A 22,467-nucleotide genomic window follows, 5' to 3' on the forward strand; every position below is an offset into this window, starting at 1 on the left:
GGCTCAGGGTGATATTAATAGATTTGTAAAAGTGTTGTAAAAGTGACATTACCTCAGAAAAAACTTAACACAGTTGAGATACTACTTGAGATACTACAGTGAAATACTACTTGCTGAACTGATCTAATGCATTTAGGGGAGGATACTTGCTGGAAATTTGGGCACATGACACACATCATATCCAGAATTAGTTCTTCATTAGTCTCCAGGTGCAAACCAATCACAAACGCATGAGAAAAGGCACAGAGAGCATCATCATGGCTCAGTGATTCAGTAACTAAGCAACACTGAACATTCTCATCGCTGATGATCATTTGCTGGTCGATCTAGTTGGAATCAATGCTATTTTTGATTAATCCTATACTTGCAGCTTTCCGGTTTGCATCATCTCTGGTTAAATACTAAGCTAGCAAAGTGAGACTTCAGCTTATTTCATGGTATTTTGGGCTCAGGGAGCTGGGAATTGAGAGAACATAACAGTTCAAATGATTTTTTCCCGGTAAGTATTTCTATCCCATAATTAAGCCATTTTCTATAACTGCACCCAGACAATATGTCGAAAAATGTCAGGGAACTTAACCGTATGCTTGCAGAATATTACAAGACATTTTGGAAAGATAAATCAAGTCAAACCCAAGTTATTCAGAGAATCAATTCATAATTTTGATCATTTTTTTAAATTAACCATTAAAACCACTCATAGACTATGGCCCCAGTTGCACAGTGTTAAACTCTAATTTTAAACTGTGACAATGAAAATATCATCCAATTTGGCCACAGTTGGAGCATGACCAAAGTATAGGATTCCAGTCTGACCCCAAATTTTGGTTTTAAATGTAGCTAATACTAAATTTTTGCAATGAAGATGGAACTTCCTATCAGCGATGTCGCTCACTTAGCCATGAAATGTCTTGTAGTTATTCATGAGTCGCATAATAATATTCTGAACATAAGTCTTATCAATCAAACAGGAAAACTACTCAGATGTAAAATGTCTAATGCATCGTAATGAGACGTATGCAATATTTTTCACATATCACGGAATTGCCGTCACATTGCGCGTGGCGCACCAATTTATAATTTCTAGCAACTGCTTCGTTAGGCGGGGGTATCATATTCCTTTATTACTGACAGGTTATCTATCTCAATTAATTTGCAAAGCAGCCAGTGGTCTGAAGTCACAGCACATCATAGCCAGGCAAGATGCATCATTAAATCATCATTTTGTTTGTTATCTTTATTCCTTCTCTCGGATATTAATGAGTATTAATTATGCAACCTGCCTGAAGATGATGGCGTATGTCCTACGCCGTGGCACAGCAACGGAGATTAATTGATTTGAGTAAATGAGAAACTCATCTTCCTTTTTTTGAAGTTTTGAGGGCAAAAACTAAACTACTTACTGATTCCAAGGCCCTTTAGTAGACCCTTTAATTAATCTTGATTAGATTATATATGAATAAAACATTTTGGTATCTTTTTCAAAACATGGAATTTTCCAAACTAACTTTAGATTTTCTTTGTGTGAACTGTTCGTCATTCCAATTTCCAGCTTAGTTCAGTGGAGTCCATTTGTGGCCAATTCTGTTTGCTGTCACTGGTTGTGCACAAATTAAACACTTTGCCTTTAAAAGCCCCCTGCTTATACTGAAGTGCATCTGTCTGCAAGAATACAAATGAATCCCAATACAAATTAACCAACTTTGACAACAACCACTGCAAAGAAAGCATAATATAAATGTATGCACACCTAAGGATACACCAGATGCTGCTAATACAGCAATACAGCAAAAATAGCCACTAATAAGGCATTCAGATTATTACCCACTTCCCTGTCACCATTTTATGCTTATTCACACTGAATTTATTTGTTAAAAAAATACAGTAAAATCAGTCATTTGGTGCTTAGGCACCTATTGTATCCATTCTTCTTCTTCTGGCAGGAAGTCTACAGCAGCCTACAGAACCGCTTGTTGGAAAGTTATGAACTTTGGCACACAAATAGATAACAGTCTCAATATTAATCATAGCAAAGTTGGAGCTAAAATCTCAAACTCTCTAGCGCCACCAGTAGGCCAAATCTCCACTTATATTTCTGCTAAACCTTTTGAAGCATAGGGTCTGAAAGCTAAATTTATCAGATTTTTTTGTTTAATTTCACCAAAGACAGAATTTCCCACAAAACTAGACATTAAGCTATTTTTCCACAACCCTCTAGTAAGATGGATTCTGAACTTGTCCCATGAATAGTTTTGGAACGGCGCCATTTTTGCTCACAGGTGACTGCATATAATGATCTTAGATATGGGAAAGACAGTACCTTGCTTCAGTTTCATATGGATTTCATACTCAGATAACAGTCGTTTTTTTAATTAATTCATTTAAAAGAAGACAGTAACCTTTCAGATACGGGAAAGACTGTACCTCGCTTTAGTTTCATACCAATTACATTTTCTAATTTAATTATTTACAGTATGCAACGAAAGTACTTTATAATTAACTGTAATTAAATGACCAAAAAATTAACAGTAATATATCACTTTACTTTTTCAGTGTATAAGTGAGTTAATTACAGTAATGCGTTACTGTTAACACTGCTGTTACTGAATCCTATAGAACCGCTTGAGGAAATGTGGATATAGTTGTATTCTTACAGGTCTCTTCAAATATCCAAAAATATATAGACATAGACCCATTAGAAGCAAGCAAATTTCTTCAGTGGAAAAGTATCTGAAATGATCTCAAGTTTGATTTCTGAACCTAATAGAACAGGATTGGTATAAAGCAGCAGTGGTTTTTCATATTATTTTCACATTAAGGCTCCTAACCACATTGGCATTCAGTCTGTGCATCCAATTACCTAATTCTGAGACTTCGCAGTAAATAAATAATGAGTGCAAAAATAAACAAGTCTTTAGGGGATTGCTGGACCCATGCTAGAAGGCATTTGCAGACTTGAGCAGAAACCCAACAGCGGTGAGACAATCATTACGCTGTGCTGCATAAACGCAAGCCCAGAGGGGCCTTGTGAGTGAGGTGCAGACTGTCCAAAGGCCTATAACTTTCTTCTTGTGCACATGCAGGTGGCTAAGAGCAACATTTATATGCAGCATTACCATAGTGAGTCTGGCGTTCTGCATTAATGCACTACTGCTCTTCTCCCTTCCTACCAAAGTCCTGAATATATGAAGAAATGAATAAATAACAGCAGTCTCAGCCCTGATTCGTGGGACCCCCTGACGAGCAATGATTATGTTACCAGACCAGGAGGTGCAGTATTTTCTAAGTGGCTCCATGCAGTTTAAGGCTGCTGATTGGCACAGATAACTGTGCAACTGAAATAAAAGACTTGGGGAAAACTGTTATTTAGCAGAGAATTTCATCTGATTATTTGCAGTACCCTTATTACCGGCACTGCTCTCCTGATGTCATTTGGGCATAAATGCCTCGATCAAGAGCACAAAAGTGATCTCAATTCCAGTTTGCTCAGGCTAAGCAGACAAATTGATGTACTGACAATCTCAGATCACGTACTTTAATGGCTTATATTTCCAAATGTCTATATGTCCAGCGGTTGGAAGAACCTGAAAACGCTGGTCTTACATGCCCTAAATTGTAACAGAACTGAATAATAGAACAAATAGCTTCCAGTAACAGGTGTGTGGGAACAATAGGAAAAAAGGAGGAAAAAACAGCAGTTGAGGTTCTTGTCAAACAGGTGAGTGTAATCAAATGCACCTGATCTAAGTAATAAGCCAGATGCAATTAACAGGAATAATGAGGCATAAAAATGCATCATTTCACATGGTGATGATGGTGGGGGATGGCTCTGTATTTTACCCTTGGGTTCTCTGTTTCGCTCTGGTGAAACTTGGGCATTTATAATTGCATCTGATTCACGTAAAAAAAAAAAAAAAAGATTTTTATCATTCAACTATCTCACAATTGCTCAGACAGAGAGAAGATATGGCAAGCTGGCTGTTGATACCAATTATTAAAAATAAGTCTCTATAGAATGTAATGATGATTGAAAAGCTTTGATTGGCGATGGTTACATCCCATGTCCTCTTTTAGAGTACTGCAGCAAATGGACTGACATTGAAAAATGCTAAATATCTATTTAAAAAAGATGGCATTAAAATAAATCCTTTGGAAAAACAGATTATTAGAACACATTTCAAGAGCGGAAGATTTTTAATTACAAGGCTACCATGTGAAGACATCAAACATTCATAACCTCATACACAGTAACTACCAGATGAAGAAAATTGCTTTTACATCGCAAAGGACAAAAAACAAACAAAAAAACTACAACAACAGTGCCTGCTCAGAATAATATGCAAAAAACATTTTACATAATTACATAATAAACCATTCAAACCACATAATTAGTTGTCTATGTGCAGTTATTTGTTTATTAATACACATGCTGCACTCTAGTGAACTGAATCTAGATATAATTTTAGGAGAAAGAAATAGACTCACGGTCTCCATAGCAACGGAGAGGTCCCACGGTCAGCTTGGCCTCTGAGCCGGGTCGATTTGTGTCCCCAACAGCCACTTGGCTGACAGGTAAGTGGTCTTTATAAACCAGAAGCCCGGAATCGTCCCTCCTATCAAACAATATAATTCAGAATACATTGTGAGGAAATAATACTAATTCATAGTCCTGCATCATAATACTACATTTCAAGAATCTTAACTCTTCTTGTTGACAAAATCTAATGAAGTCATTAAAGCTTTAATACACAGAATGTTTGTTTTCTCTCAAAAGCAGCCCTTTGACACTGATGACTAACTGTTTAATTACAGCAATATAATTTGTTTAATCAGTGGAAACACTCACTCCATGTATTTTGCTAAATTAATAAACATTAATGAACACACACATACATAAACCTCACAGGTACAAGTGTTATGTGTGCGTTGTTTTAATGCCACCATCTATCACTGTGCCAATGCAACTGCAAAAGCCATTTAAAAAACAATTATGTGTCACAAACCTGTAGAGGAAAAAAAACCATCAACAATGTGGTTGGGAATGAAACGTGCTGCTTTGAAATCCAATGTCCTAATTTGTATCCATTATGCATGGTGGTTCGGTTTGCTTGGGGTTTATGACAAGTGGCGAGTGCATCGCAATAACCCGCTGTCCATCTGTGCATGGGCCATTAACACATATTACTGTGTGTTCAGCTAAACCAGCAACAGAAGCAGCAAAATTCTCTCCTTCCAACAGTCTAGCTGGATAAACATTCACAAAATGTATCCAAAAAAGAAGGCGATGAAGAAATCCATCAGGAAAATACAAATGCTAATAGGCTATTAAGACACAACTCACCGACTGAGGCTATGTTTACCTTAAGAATATAATATTAAAAGATAAATTCCAAGCATAATGAAATTTGTGCAAGCGAACACAATGTACATTGTATAAACACAAACACAGAGTTACCCAGGGGCACATAAAGTCTGTTTGGTTATGGCTTTCCACCAATCCATCCAATACACTTCCTGTGGGGAGACAATGCTTGCAAATATCTAATAGTCTATAGCTGTTCCAAAACCAAGCGAGCTGCCTTCTAAGGAGCCATTCACACACTGAATGTCTTTTTGCAGTGCTGTCGAACCACTTTGTCATGTCAGAGATGCGGCAAATAAAAACACATTGGTCAAACACATTTGTCTAAAGCTTGCTTCCAAAGAAAAACAATAGAAAGTGAATACACTAAAACTAAATACAATGATAAGTGAGGTCTAGGGGCTATGTAACTACCGTATAAGTTTCAAAATAGTCAAACCACAGTAAACTGCGTACAGCCTGCATAAAGTAGCTGTGATTTTTCACGAGCCACTGCGACTTCTGTAAAAATGTGACATCAGATCTATTCAGTCACCGCTTTCAGTCATCACGAGAGCACTGCCCACCTTTCATGATATTGCTGAGCAACAACTACACAAAAAGCATGTCGAAAAGGTTAACTTTAACAGACCAAACCAAAGCGGGTGAACTGTACACTCACTCCAGGGATGGAAGATCTGATAGGATTGTTACTATGAGATGAATCATACCAAACTCATAAGTCATAATAAAGATGTATATATTTTAGTTTCAGCAGATAACTATGTTTATAGCTACAATTAATCACAACAATGCATGTACAATAGCATGTGATTATATATAATTCATCAGTTGTTTTTTTACACACATGCACACAGACATTTATTATTTAAGAAACAAAAAAGGAGCAGTAAAAAACAAATAGAGATACTGAAAATATACATTCTTAAGGACATCAACACCTAAAATTAAACTCCAAAAAGGTGCACAATATGGGACTTTTAAGTGACATGCTTTACATAGGCAAAAGCTCCACATGCCACAACATATAATGCTTGCAAGAGAGAATGCAACTTAAAGAAATAGTTCACCCGAAAATGAAAATTCTGTCATCATTTACTCACCTCTTAAGTAGTTCCAAACCTGTATGAATTTCTTTGTTCCGTCGAACAAAAAGTAAGATATTTTATCTTCCTTATCTTTCTATTTTAAAGGAAGATGAAATATCTTCCTTAGTGTTCGGCAGAACAAAGAAATTCATACAAGTTTGGAACTACTTAAGGGTTGAGTAAAAGATGACAGAATTTTTTTTATTTTTGTGTGAACTATTGCTTTTTATTCTATAACTTTCTTATAACTCTTTTTACTTTTTCTTATTTTTAAATGATGCAAATGAGGCTTCTCCGACTCATTGGAAGTGTTTTAGAACTGAACAATTAACTAATCCCACAACAAAATTGAACTGCAGAGTGAATGGATGAAATGGATTTATGTATTTATCAGAGACATTCCCTTTCAGTCGGTCACTCTCAGTGCCCCAGGATGATGCGACACCTTTAGTGGAGTGACTACTGGAGTGAAGCCGGATAGGGCACACCTTGTTCTTCACAAGCCAAGGTGATGGCATCCACTATCCAGTGGGCCATCCTCTGCTTGGAGACAGCATTCTCCTTTTGCTGTCCACCATAACAGACAAAGAGCTGTTCTTAGGTCCTAAAGCTCTAAGTTCTATCCACGTACAGTACTGTCACAGTGCGTGTACGGGACAGAACAAAGCTAGGGATGGGTCTACCTCCTCCAGCGTTTGCAGGTTCACCACCTGGACTCTAAAGCGAGTGGTAAGAGTTCTCTCATCAGCTCAAGGTATGATTTGTTGACCGTAAAGGTTTGCAGGTCCCCCACCCTTTTGACTGAGGCTGATGCAGTCAGGAGTATGGTTTTCATAGAAAGAAACTTCAACTCAACTAACTGCAAGGGCTCAATGTAGGTGGATTCCAAATCCCAAGAGGGTAGGGAGGGAGGCCAGTGGATTTAACCTCCTGCCCCCTAAGCCAGACCATGCATGATAGGGTCAAGATGGGTGGATATAGCAGCAACATTAAAGTTGGAGGGGGACAGTCTACGCTTCAACACTTGCTGCAAGAAGGAAAGCATGGTTCTGATCAATCATTGTGAGATGAACACCATTCAGTGAACAGGTTCAAATTCAATGCATGGACCCAACTAGTGGACAGTGTTTGTGCTGAAATGATGGTGAGTGCTAACTCCTGCATCCTATCCAGGGACCAGACATGGAGTTTCAGAGTTATAGTGCCAGAGGGTGCCCCATCTCTGAAAAAGCAGATCCTTCCTTTAACATTGGAGGATACAGGAGCATGCTTCTTCATGTCAGCTAGGCATAGCCACCTCTCCACAAGCTCTATAAAAACTATCAGTTAAACCTGACGAATTAAACCTTACAGGACCGTGAGGGGAGACACGGGTTATCCTGCAGAGTGGTAGGGGCCATCGAACACAGTTGCATGGCCACACCAAGGAAATGACTGCATACCCCAAAGTGGACTCACCATGGAGGGTGGTGAGAGCAGAGGAGATTCCATGATCTCCTCCATGATGAATAGCACCGGAGGGGGGCACTAAGAACCAGTATGTCACCCACCGAGAAACCACTCATCCAGCCTCAGAGGAACGGGATTCCACACAAGGAAACACTACCACACCTGAAGGGGGCAAAGCAGCCGAGTCATCATCTCTGGAGAGAGAGCACTCGCCCTATTAAGCAGTAATAGACATGGTCATTAGAAGGAGCGCCAAAGGAAATGTGTGGTGCACTCTGTCCTGCAGAGGGCCCGCTATGCACTGACGGCAACTCCACCCGCATTAGGGATGAGAAACCCCCTAACTTTGGGTTAGCCCTCACTGTGATCCTCAAATTACTTCTCACACCACTGGAAGCAGTGTCACCCCTGGTGTGGGACAAACACAGCAGAGGGACCCCGCCATGAATCTTTTGTGCAGCTACAAAACGGAATGCTGCCTCAGCTTGTTGAATGCCCAGACACGTGAGGCAGCGACTGTGACCTTACTTAAGTGCTAGGACATGACCGCACCCAGAAACGAATGAGTAAAAGGACATCTTTAAAAAACTTGATCGTCCCTGTTGCTCTTTCAGAGATTGCACTTCTAGTGCTAAAGCACGCAGGGGAGCTGGCCACCGCACATACTGGTATGGCTCTCTTCACAAACTCTTTTCTGATAGCCATGAGACCTTGACCACCGCACTCGCTCGCTAGTTCAATGAAGTAGAGAGCAGTAGCGATTCACCACTGCTTGGCTCAGAAGCAAAAGGATGAATTATGTGTGCACCAGCTGCTCACTTATACTCACGCTGTGATCAGTTGCAGCTGGATTGCAATCAGCACATGCCAATGTCCATTGGCTTGTTTAGTTACGCTCAAAGTAGATTGGTCTCTCGGGCGAGATCCCAATTTGTGGGTCACAATGTGATGTCTCCATGTCCGAATGAAAGGGAACTGTTTATTGCAGTTTTGCTAAATATTAAATTTTTCGAATTGCCTGAAAAACTATTTTTTGTTATATATAGGATTTTATTACTCAATTCACGTATTTTAATTAGGCGCATTATCAATTTGCATTTTCAGTTTGTTTAGTCTGAAGGATAATGAAAATTTGTATTAATATTATTTATTTATTGTTTTTTTTCATTGTTGATACTTTGGAGTAATAGTGATTCTTATTCTGATTCTTATTAGTGGGTAAAAATATGTATTCTGTTCATTTTACACGTTGTTAATGTTTCATTATCATATAGCAGTTGTTTCACTGGTGTACAATTGTGCTCATAGAAACATAAAAAAGAGCATTTCCATTGACTACTATTTGCATTACAACTTATTTTAACATTATTTATCTGCTATACTATAGGATTTATAAGATTTTATATTTGTGGTTAGTGATTTCATTCAAGTTGTAATTTTGTATTTTAATTTTTAGGTTTGTTTTAGTATGTTAGTATTATTTCAGTTAGTTGCCAAGTTTTATCATTTATATACTTGTGCATATGTAAGATACTGAAAAGTTTCATTCAACAACATTCTTGTGGTGCCATTAGCCAATCAGATTTGCTATGATGTTATGGTATTGCAGTTGCAGTATTTACTTATATTGTATCTAATATTGTACTGCTCAGTTGATTGGTTCAAAAAACAACTCCGCCCAGAAAGTGCTATGATCATGGTAATACTAGCAGACTTTCTCTCTTATTCACTTTTCAGACATAAAATGGAGTTTGTGGCGTTAAGGTGGATTGTTTATCTCTCTGCTCTTTAACAGCTGACTGGCATTACCAGCTACTGTATAAAAACTCATTAGAAAGAATGTAAATAAATGTGTCTCAAAGCAATACATGCATACATGCATTACAGACAATTTTATCAGAGTGTCTGATGAATGACCTCGTTCCCTTCCTCTGCAATATCGCCCACAGCTCTCTTTAGTAATAAAGCCACCGAACACACCAGCCAGAGCTTTTGTTGATAGAAATATCAGGGCTGGCTCTACTTAAACTTCTTTATCAGCACAATCTGTTTGCCATTTGCACAAGCGCTGAGGTCGAGACAACTGCGTCACGCAGCAGACACTGGTGTTTAATGAATACACAGAAACAATAAGGCAGATGGGAACATGACATGCTTGTCTCTCATAAGTTTGATAGGTGGGCTGAGAAGGTCAGTAACTCGCAAATAGCAACTTAGTCCAAAGCTCATAATTAGCTACTGGCTTTGATGATCGCCATGGAAACGGAATACCGCTACTCAGATAATGTGTGACTTACCACTGCTTCTGGTCGGCATCACAGTTGCAGTAGTATTTGGAGTCTGTGCAGTTGCGCTCAATGCCACATGCACATTTCTGAATGCCTGGCACAGAGCCACCCCAGTAAAAGTGCTTTTCGTTACCGCGGCCGACCCACCATGTGTAAGGAGTCCCATCTGTAAACACATAAAAGACAGGGAGAGCACAGTATTTATATTCATTGTTTTAATGTTTGCTTCATCTGTCCATTCATCCACCAATCCAGTCATCCGTTCAATGTTCTGTCCATCCATTCATTCACCAACCTCCTGTTCCACTATCCATTCATCCATCCATCCATCCATCCATCCATCCATCCATCCATCCATCAATAGATTTAGTATGTCATCCATCCATCCATCAGTTTAATGTTTCATCCATCCATCCATCCATCCACCCACCATTCCATCTATCCATCCATTGTTCCCCATCAATACATAAATTCCAAATCTATGACTCATAACATTAGCCAGTAACTGCGTATAAGAGAGACTACAGATTAAATAAATAAATAAAAAACACAAACATTTTTAGATCCAGCATAACCAGCACAGAATTAAATCAGTTTAAATATAAAAGGCTTGCTGTTTCAAAGTTGAGTAAAAAGGATGTAAACATTGTCAAGTAAGCCTTTTGAGTCAAGGACATTTTTGTTTAAATGGATCTATTTTGTTCTTAAAAGACTGCCCTATACATAAATAGCACACACTAAAAAAAGGCAACCATCCTTTTTCCAAATCTGCCACATTTACATTACATATACATGCATGCATTCTGCAAATCCTTTTATCCAAAGTGAATTTTAAAAAGTTAACTGCAAAGTTATTTTTTAACAATTTTCTGCATTCCATGAAAATTGAACCTATGACCTTGCCGTTGCTATAGTGCCATTCTCTCGACTGTTTGATCACCAGCACAACTACAGAATTCAACACAGAACTGAATCTCTGAACAGCTGTATGATGGCTGCTTATAACATGCAGACAACAGTAATTACAGTGCTTGAGATTTGAAGAGTACTTTACGGTCTAGCCCACAGATACGAGTACTAATTCCCTCCGTGCATAAAGACACAACACGCTCAAAAGGATTAACACTTGGCTCTTTGGGAGCACGCATGGAGCTCTAGGGGCTGCTGGACTGACATTCTCAAACACTGATGTGCGTGCAAATGCCCCCATCTGCATGCACAGAAGGAAGCAAGACAATCCAAACACAGCGTCGAGCTGGCAAGTGCACTAGAGGCATACATACACAAGTTTGTGACTACAGCGCACACACGCATAGACATAGGCAGAAACTGAACCGCGCAAACACACACTGCCTTTTACGGCAAAACAACAGTTTCCCCAATTTACTCCATTAACCTACAGAGAGATGAATTGCTGATGGATGCTGAAACTGTTTGAAAATCATTGGAACTTCACAGTCATTGAGTTAAAACACTATTTTCAAAAGATGACACACTGTTGGCTGCTGTCATCATATTTGCAAGAGCCTAATTACTTAAAACAAGCTTGATTCCGCAAGGCAGCTCCAGGGGAAATACGTGTAAAATCTGCTGTGCGATAGAGCTCTGTGCAAATGCTTGATGCGTGACTACATCTACATTAGAATAGAAAGTGTGCTTTGCAATGGCAGTGTAAGTCTCATCAACAAAATTATTGATGAAAATCTCCTGTTGAAAAAGTTTCTGGATTTCATGAAACTGAAAGAGACACATGATATATGCACTAAATATACTGTTGATTAATATACAAGGAGAAAAATACATTGACAAAAAATATATATTCAGTTGTATAACAACAAATAAAAATAAATAGCATTAAATAAGCTCTAAAACAAAGTTAATAACATTCTCTGAAGCTGTAACTTCTGAAAAGTTTACTTAACTTTTACTAAATAATATATGCTATTACTTCGCATATCATGTTGTATCTTGTTTATGCTGTTGCATTTTTAATACTGTGTTCAGAATATCTCAAAAATTAAAATCTAGTCAAAGTGTGGTCTTTTTGACAGTTTGACATTAGTAGTTGGCATAAATTATACACCATTTCTTTTGAAAGAGGTGGTTGATTACGATTTAACTTTTTTAATGTTAGTGTGTAAAGTTGCATAAACAATATCTGCAAAGTTACAACACTGAAAGTTTAATTCCTATAAAAACAACTGCACAAAAACAAATCTATTCATATAAGAAATTACAATTCTGTCTTTTATCGATTCTTATAGATTGGCAAGTTTTAAAATCAATGTTCTAAAGCAGTGGTTTTCATTCTGTTCCTTGCGTTGCCCTGCTCTAGACACTCATCTCTCGGCTCATTTATACACTTACTTTCAAATAGCTTTGAGGAGCGTTATACATGGACACATCTCCCATTGCCATACTGTAGCTTTAATCATGACAAAGCAGTAATAAAAGCTAACAGAAGCATCCGCGTTTACAAAAAACAGCATATCTAAAAGTATGAGACACCAACAAACAAAAACCACACCATTACGAGACGTGCTTGCACAGGTTTTACGAGATCCTCTTCACTAATATCTTATTCAGTCTCAATCAGGCTCAAATTGATAAGCATTGTAGACAACGCCATCGTTTACAATACAACTGGAGCACATGCACTAAGTTGAGGGGCAGAACCTTTTGATACCGCTAGAGGCCGTTTAGCCAATCACAACACACTCTTCCAGCTAACCAATCAGAATTTCTGAGGGAGAGGTTTCATAAAAACAGGAAATAATCAGAGCATTTTTCTGAAAAGAGACAGAGCAGTGTGGAATAAAGGTAAAGTATGTAAAAAATGATGTTTTTTTTAAACAATGCATTAACACATGTTAGACTCCACCCCATAAACACTCTTAAAGGCATTCTTAAAAAATTTAAATCATTTACTCACCATAGCATAGTTCCAAACCTGTATGTATTAATTTTTTTTGCCGAACACAGAGGAAGATATTTAAAAAAGTTTGTAACCAGGCTGTTTTGGGTCCCTACTATGAAAGTCAATGGCGACCAAAACCGCCTGATAACATTTATGTTTGGCAGAACATGGAAATTCATACAGATTTGGAACTACTTGATGACAGTATTTTCATTTTTGAGTAAACGATTTCTTAAAGCCTAGAAAAAAACAGTCAATCACCCCTTTAAGTATATGAAAAATAGTAAATATTTAAAAGATAGAATTAAATTTTACTTAAAAAATTAAACGTGAAGGATTTATTGTAGAACAAAAATATTTGCCAACAAAGGGTTTTTGAAAAGCAAAAAAAAGGACACATCATGATGATGCTAAATGACTCCAATTAAAATGTAAAAAAAAAAAAATCAATTCAGAATGTGAATATTAATAAACAGCAAAAAAATAAAGTGTGTTGAACAGGCTCTTAAAAATGTCACCTTTTTTTGATGGCTAAATTAAAATCAATGCATGAAGAAATACTGACTAAACGTTTTGTATATCAAAAACAAAAGGCGAAAAGAAAACCCTTACGTTTGGTATAGACTTATGATACTGATTTACCCCTTGTCTCCACAGATTCCAACGAAACAATCCCAAAATGAGCAAAGGCTAAAACATACCCACAGTTCCAGCAGACAGTCCCATCAGCTCAAAGACTTTCATCTCCACCACATTTAATTAGTAGCAAAGACTCCTGCTATTCCACTACGGAGCTGAAAATAAAGACCAGTACATTTCAGCCTCAGCCAATAGGGCTGACAGATACAGGAGGGACCCACACATGGAGACTGCAGGCAGGAAGCCAACCTCCCAGAGTGACTGAAGAGATGCCAACAGCGGCCAGAGAACGAGTATGAACGACAAGAAAAATGAACAAACAACAGAAGAAAAAAACCCATCATTGCTGTGATGGACAGACATTATGACAGATGGTGAGTGGTCTCTGACACACACCGTACAGCTGGTACTCGTGAAATGCCATTGAACCGGGAATGCTGGGATTGATGCAGGTGCATAAAAAACATGGCCAAAAGACACACGTGTGCACGCCTCACCTGGCCTAGCAGGGGTCTGTGGTGATTTGCTGCATGAAGTCTATGCCTCATTAAACTCTAGGGCCAATAGAGTTTGAACCACCAGTGTTATCTGCATGGACTGCTTCCTGTTTCCCTCACCTCAACTCACACCAGGCTCAATCAATCACTTCATTCACTCTTGGCTGGAAACACAGCCGCCGGGCCAGACTAATTTAACAGGAAGATGGAGCTCTTTTTGTGCTCCTGCTGGGTTCTGAAACTGAGTTGATCATCCATTTGTAACCCAAACTCAATGATCGTTAAACAGGTGTAAACAAGATTGGCAACTCCGGACACAAGAGGAAAGGCTGCAAGCTGAGTAACTATAAAGATTTCAGTCAAGTTAAAGTCAGATTGCACTAATGTCACTAAATAAATAAATAAATAAATATATAAAATGTCACATAATAAATAATTAATTACTAGTGTGAAGTATTATTTTTTAAAAAAATAAATTTCCAAATTTCCTTTACACATTTTTAATGATTCTATGATTCATATAAAGTAAAAAGAACAGCATATAAATTTTTTTTAGTTTTTTTTAAATGTACAATTATGAACTTTTTTCTGCCACTTTTGGTCACAGTAACGTCCTTGCTAAACAAAGGTTTTCATTTATTTACAAATTTTAGATTTTTTACTTAATGATCCAAATTTTTTACATTTTACATGTCATAGCTAGAAGAAAAATATATGAAAATTATGATCTCGGGTACTGATTATGTGCTTTATTCAAAGTTATTGTGTCTAATGTGAGTTTGGAAATCATGGATTATAGCCATTCCTAAAACAACAATAGATAGTTTACCATAGCAAATCTACTTAAATCTATTAACTCAATGCGGACCAACAAGTGCATTCCTTAACAAATATGGTAAGTCACATTGTGCAATGTGTTTCCCCCCTCACACATGTTTCTAAATGGCTGTGATAATTGATTGAGTTTGTTTCAATGCATAACCATGTGACATCTAGTGCAGACAATCAAATTGTTGCTGAAATCTTATCGTGTTTGATAAGGACAATGTAAGTTATTTCCAACCTGGTTTCATAAAAACATGTACTGTTTTTACGTGCTTTACTGCACGTTTCACTGCAGTTTCAAAGAGAAATGTGGACTGAGTGGAGCTAAAACACTGGTTCAATATGTTACCCGTGGCGCGTTTTTATTATGTTGATATAGGTATGTATTGCTTTATTTTTATTATGTTAAATATCTGGGGACTATTACTAAAAGGTAATACTGGAAATATGCCCTACACCAATTCCAACCCTAAACTTACCAGATAGTGTTAAAAAATGCAAAACTGATTTTAAAAGGCATTTGTTGATGCAACCGTGTCATTTCAACTTGCTTTTACACAGATTTGAACTCTTTTGTTGAACCATTGCTCCTCACCTGTCAAGTAAATCTCTGTACTCCAATCTACCAAACAAACCTACCGTCTATGAAAACCCATAGATATGAAGCTAGATATGTGAGATGCTAACATTCAAAAGTGTCAGTTTTCAAATCTCAAAGAATATTATTATTGTTCTGAAATCATTACATGATATCGTTCAAGTTAAATGAGACTATGAGAACAGGTAGGTTATTTTGGTTGCCAAGACTTTACGCTGATATTGACTTTCATTAACTTTCATTGACTTTCATTTCATTGACTAAACCTGAGAAAATATTTATTGGTTTAAAAAATTTGAAACTACTCCCAGCGCTCGCTATATACAGTATGTTTGATATCCACCTTGATCCAACCCCAGAGTGAATATCCCGTATCACTTCCTGTGTAACGATAAGCTGGAGGTTAATTAGATTTTTTGTGACAAACGAAAGCAAGGAAAAAGAAACTAACAGCTGTTTAGGGAAAACACTAAAAGAATAGGTCTCGTTTGCAAGATTCGTACTGTATTTGCATGCGTATGGCTCCCCAATGAGCCTGATGTGCCTTGAGAGCCATTTTGTAAATGAAACTTCAAATTCTATTTCAGCACCAACATTTCCAACTCTCTCTCCCTTTCTTTCTTTCTCCCAAACAACAGAATCCTGGCACAAATATTTCAATCCCTCCCAGAAAAATCGATGGACGAGACACAAATCTCATTTCCATCGTATCTAGTTCTTCTTGCCTGGGACCCACATTACGCCATCCCTTTCGAATTTGCAGCTCTCCGTCACTTCAAAGGACACGTCCCTCCATCTTTATCAGTCCTGTCTCCTCGTGCCTCGTCCCATTTTATCTAAGTGATGTAAAAAAAGAGTGACGTCTTTCTTCCACCCTTTCATGTAAGAAGGAAAGCCCTGCCGCCACATGTAAATGCTGGGATCTTGGCTCGACACATCAGGACCTTGAATGACAGCTTCATTTTCCTGTCAGGAGGATCACAGTGGCGAGAGCCAACTCTTCAGAGCCAGAACGGCTGTTCATGTCGCTGTCCATCGTGAAACGCCTGTCTAACTTTCCCTGGGGAAAGTCTGACACGATAGCCAGGAAGAGGAGCTCATCAGACCAACCTAAATTGGGAGAGCACTGCTTTCCTCCTGGAAAAAAAGCAGCCCCCACATTGAAACCTGGCACTGATCGAAAATTCATCTCATCATCAGTCTGGCTGAGGAGCTTCTCTCTGGAGGACATGGACGGCTCTTTTCACAAGTTGGGGAGATTACTGTTGCATAATGATTCGCTGACAGTACAACCCACTGTGTAGAATGAACCCCAGTGGGAGCCTGGTATTGATCGGCACTCTCTCTTTCCTTAAATAGAGAACGCCTTGATAAATGGGCCTTATCGAGCTTATCTGTTACGGTAGGTGCGAGGAGACACGCTGATGGATGCTTTTCAATGAAATATAGAGGAATTAGTAGAGCACAGACTTACATGCTGATGTCTCTGGTGACTAAATGTGCACAAAACATCATTATAATGTGTACAGGGTGATACCAACAACAACAAAAAAAAAAAATCGTATAATCTTGAGATAGAGGGAACTGTGGCCTTGTGAGTGGAAACTGCAGAAACCAGTTATGGAATTTGCTGTATAACACGGAATTTGCCAAATTCCGGATTAATAAATCAAAAGCAAGTGAGTACATTTAAATTAAAACATGATACAGTCTAGTGTATGTGAATTTTATTTATCTCTGTGTGATACTAAATACTAAAGTGCATGTGATGCTTGCTGTGTTTTTAGCCTCTGCTGCCTCAATATATAAGTAGATAAACACATTCTCTAGAACTGCTTTAAGTAACAATCTTTTGCTTTAAGTATTCATAGTAACCTATCAAAATAAATGTTTAACTTGAAGAAACTGTCATAGAAATATATTACTTCATTTAATGTAGTATAACTACTAATAAAATTATCAAATCATTACTTTTAAGGAATATTTACCAGATGAAACAAAGAATTTCTGATAAAATAAAATGATTATATATTGTAAAATTAATTAATTACAGATGATTCTGATTCTTATGTAAAGTTAAAGGAAAAAAATGTAAAGACAAAATTAAATAAAACATATTTCATTATTTGGTTTCTTGATTTCAATTAATTAGACATGCTTTTTTGATTAAGAGTTTTAAATTTGTAACTATTACAATGGACATTTATATGGGGTTCTCAAGAGCAATAAGTGATATAGTTGGGTTAATTTCTAATGTTGAATAAAAACTGCAACAAATATAATTTCTGCATCCATTTTGCAATCCATTTTCTTTTCCATGTTGATTTTATTGATTCTGTACTTTAAATTTTTTTAAATAAAACAATTATGATAGGTTTGTGATATTAATAACTGTGGAAATGTGTCATCACAGGCCATGGACCTCAATGACTTTCATTGTATGGGCAATGAAAATACTCAAAAATAAATCTTTCCACAGAAAAGAGAAATAATACAGACTTGGAACAACATGAGTAAATGACAGAATTTTTAGGTATGAATAGCAATAATTCCGTTCTCAGAAAGTCATTAAGGCATCAGTTAGCATGTGATTTGCTATCATTTGTAAGACTTCAATATTGCAAAGCTCATTTCTGCCAGATATTCCTTAGTCTCCTCTGTTTGTTCCCAGCCTGCCCTGAGGTATTTCTCTCCCTTCTCTCTTTTATCACAGGAGTGAGCTGCTGTTCTGTCAGACAAAACTCCCTTAACAATATCTCTATTGATCCACCTGGCAATCTGACGCCGTTTCTATTTGACTTCGTCCGGCTTAAAGTGAGACCAGAGAGTGATTTACACTCTAGCAGTTTGCACTAGCCAAGCCTCTCTCACTTCTCAGTCTAAAGGAGGTAATTGGACATCCAGAGACAGGTAATGCAGAAGATATGAAATCATTAGCTTCCTTGTTTCCCTCCAGATAACACAAAATATCCAGCCATCTCCAGTAGTCATTAAAAAATCCTCTGGGCTGATACGGCAGGCAAAAGATAACAGGCCAAAACATGATTCTCGACTGCCAAGCAAGGGTGAGAAGGGTCACTGGTCCAAACTCTACAATCATGTGTTGTGTACATCTGCCAGAGTTTAGAGAAGTGAAGATATTGTCCTCATTATAGATTTATGCATGTTTCTTCAACTACCAAAACTTTCTAGAACATCTCAAACTAGTCTATCTGTCTGCTAACAATCTCCAATTGTGGACAAATATGTATCTAACAGCATTTTGACATTTTAGTCAATTCAAATTTTTTTTTGAAAACGCTATTTGCTAACGCTATTTTAGTCACACTTTACTTTAAACCATTAACTATGACTTTTATCTCAATATAATCTCGATTTGTTGTTAATTAATAGTTAGTTAGGTAATTGGTAAGTTTAGGTAATGTGTGGGTTTAGGGACTATATTCATGTGGTAACACTTGTTAACTATGAACTATGACTTTATTTGCTGCTTATTAGTAAGCCTTATTAGCAGTAATAGATGGCTTATATTGTAGTAATATACATGTAAATAAGCAACTAATAGGTTTAACTGTAATATGTACTAATAAACAGCCAATATGTTAATAATAGGCATGCTAATAAACAACTAGTTATTAGTGAGAATTGTTACCTATACTAAAGTGTCAGTACCATTTTTATACCTACTGTAACATTGTATGTACTAACTACAATTTTTCTGTAATGCAAAGCTGAATACTGAACATCATTACATAATCCTTCAGAAACCATACTAATATGCTGATTTGGTTTAGAAGAAACATTCATTTTACTGTTCACACAGAATCTTTATATGACACTCAGACACCAGAACCATACACTAATTCTCAGCATTTGAATAATAAAACCAAACTCTAGAACAGGTGCCAGGTTTGAAGAACCACCCACATACAAATCAACTTTTTGTAGAATTTTTTTTGTAGAACTCTGCCCGCTATAGACTTCACATCCATCACAGAAATGCCTAATAATATTTGTAAATGAGAATACAGTGAAGCTCATCTTGTTCAAAATTAATAGTCTTCCCAAAGATATCATAAAATGTAACATTTTCCCCTGAATTATTGAAGATTCAGAGGATTTAAGGTGAAAGCTTCTTTGCAGGCAGATTTTTTTTCAGCTGTGATATCAAGCTGATATAAATACCTCTAGCACTGCATTGAAGGGTTTTAGAATTCCATTAGTGCTTTACACCCTTTAGCCAACAGAATAAGTTTCTGTCTGACTCTCCACTGCTAGAAAATTGCCATCAGAGGTGCAAAGTATAATATAGCTGAATTACACGGCTCCGAAGAAGAGCATGATCACAGGAGATCAAAGGTCAACAAAAATAACAAAAGATTATTTTCTGAAATGCCACATTTAAATAAGTCTATTATTTTCGTGACATATTTTGGTGTTTGTGCACTAAACTTTTTTGCATTCTCTGGCATTTACTTTTCGAAGCCCATCTTATTGTTCTATTCTCTCTTTGAATGACTTCCTCCTTTCACATATATTTTTCAGAGTCATTTTTATACTTAATGAATCAGTGTACAAATTCGTCTTACTGGCCTTGAGACAGGTATGCCACACCGATTTATATTCCCTTATAAGTATTCCAAGTCCAGTGATCCAGTTCTGTTTCAGCTCAATAGCCGAGCCTTCATGCATATCTGAATAATTACATTGTCCCTTCCGTTGGCTGGCAAAATAAAACGTTGAGCTGCAGTGTTGTCGTAAACGAAAACAATGAACATTTATAAAATGAAAATTAATTATGCCTTGGTAATTGCCTTTTTCACCTGAAAAGGACACAACAAATTTTCTCTCAGGCGTCATTATAATTTGCAGTTGAGTGCGAGCACGTCATGACCGAATCATCATTCTTTGGACAGGCTGTCTCTCTTGACGCTAAGTGCATCAAAATCACTGATTGGACGGATTGTTATTGCAGGTCATCTCAATCAGCTCTGCTGTGTTGAATGCTAATGAAAGGGTAACATGAAGAGAGAGAAATTGCTGCGCAGATTACATGGTGAGGTCGCCCAATTTCGATTGAATCTTTTGGTAGTACAGCTTTAAAGGGACAGTTCACTCAAAAACAAAAATTGGAAACATCATTCCCAACCTGTATTACTTAAGACACAGTTATGGCCAAAATGATCAGAACACTAGTCAGTTATTTCAGTTATTTTGCCATTTACTGTAATAACCTAGTGAGATATTTGTTTGCACAAGGAGTCCGACAACAGCCAGTGCTCAACACAGAGATCTGATTTCATCATCATCCAGTCTGTCTGCAATAACATGAAGAAACAGAACAAACTGACAGGCTTGTGCATATTTTTTCATGTAGCGAAAATTTATGTTTGGAAATGTAAACTTATATTTATGACTGACACACTACAGTAAAAAATAAAAATAGCTGATAAATATTTTTTTATTTGGTGAAAATACTAGCGTACTAATAATTTTGGCCAATATTATATGTATGTATGTGTATATGTATGTGACATAAAATATGATTTTTATATTATTTATCTAAAATGCATTTGTAAAATATGGTTTTATATGGTTGATTATATGGTTACACCAGTAGGTGGCAACAAGCTGTCGTTAATCACTGAGTAATTTTTTATTTGTACAAAAGCTGATTCAAGAATTAAATACGCTATTGTATTCAGTATTGTATAGTCAATAAATCATTCCTTCAATGGATTAATTCAAAAACACTGATTTGTTTAGGAATAAATCAAGTGACTGTAAGGGTGAGTAAATGAATCATTAATCATTCGTTGAACAGATTGATTAAAAAAACTATTGATTCAGGAATGAAAACAAGTTACTGTCATTATGAGTAAATCTTTGACTCATTTATTCAATCGATTTGCTAAAAACAGACTCAGGTGGCAAAAAAAGTCTATGAACAAGTCAGAGAATCATCGATTCAATTCAATCCTGATTCATTCAGGAATGAAGAGAGTGACTGTCTTTATGAAGGAGTCAATGAATCATTCAATGAACAGAAGAGTTAAAAAAGTGATTAATTCAGGAATGAACACCACAACTTTGTTATAAGAGATGTGCAATAGATAATTATGCTGTGGCATTGATAGGGACTTGATGGAGAAAGAGCACAAAGTAACCTGCAAGTTACTTCAGTATTACTTTCAAATAAAGGAGAATTAAAAAAGCACCACATAGTATACAACCACCCAATTGATGCCAAAACACTTACTTTATTTTCAAGAAAAGTTTTACATACCACTTTTAAATATGATTATGGTGCATTTTTGTTTGTTTTTCATTTTTTAGTACCTCAACAGCCTCTGTTCACAACTTTCATTGAATGGAAAAGAAGACCATTTATCTTTTATGTTCTACAGACACTAAAGACACTAAATGATTCAAATTGACGGACCTCAGATTCAATACTTCTGCTGCAATATCTGTCACGCCACAAATCCCAGGAACATCACAGAATGAGGAAGATTCTTGAATTATTAAACGATTACTAAAGCCCCGGAGCAAGAGCTATGTTCGATCATGAGGTCAGGCAAAAAGTATTATTAAAGGGTTACTACAACCCAAAATTTAAATGTTGTCATTAATCACTTAACCGCAACTTCATCTTCATCTTCGGCAGTGGCACCTGCAGGTCTAAGGCTGTACGCACTGTGTGTACCATAAGCGCTCAAACTGACCTGAGATTTGTCCTGCAATTTACAGTGAGAAGTTCTTTAAAAAGCATGTGGAACGCAATAAAAATACAGGTCAAGAAAT

The 22,467-nt window shown here is 37.0% G+C and overlaps 1 protein-coding gene across 1 annotated transcript in view; it reads right to left on the reverse strand.

Annotated features, from left to right (window-relative positions):
- The window catches only part of cntnap2a (contactin associated protein 2a), a 294,840-nt gene that overhangs the window by 60,399 nt on the left and 211,974 nt on the right, over positions 1 to 22,467 (reverse strand). Inside the window, exons 14-15 of the mRNA XM_043226988.1 lie at positions 10,197 to 10,353; positions 4,486 to 4,613 (exon numbers count right to left, since the gene is read on the reverse strand). Coding sequence (XP_043082923.1) covers positions 4,486 to 4,613; positions 10,197 to 10,353 — 285 coding nt within the window. The remainder of the gene's footprint in view (positions 1 to 4,485; positions 4,614 to 10,196; positions 10,354 to 22,467) is intronic.

The sequence above is a fragment of the Puntigrus tetrazona genome, chromosome 24 (assembly GCF_018831695.1).
Source record: "Puntigrus tetrazona isolate hp1 chromosome 24, ASM1883169v1, whole genome shotgun sequence".
NCBI classification, from domain to species: Eukaryota; Metazoa; Chordata; class Actinopteri; order Cypriniformes; family Cyprinidae; genus Puntigrus; species Puntigrus tetrazona.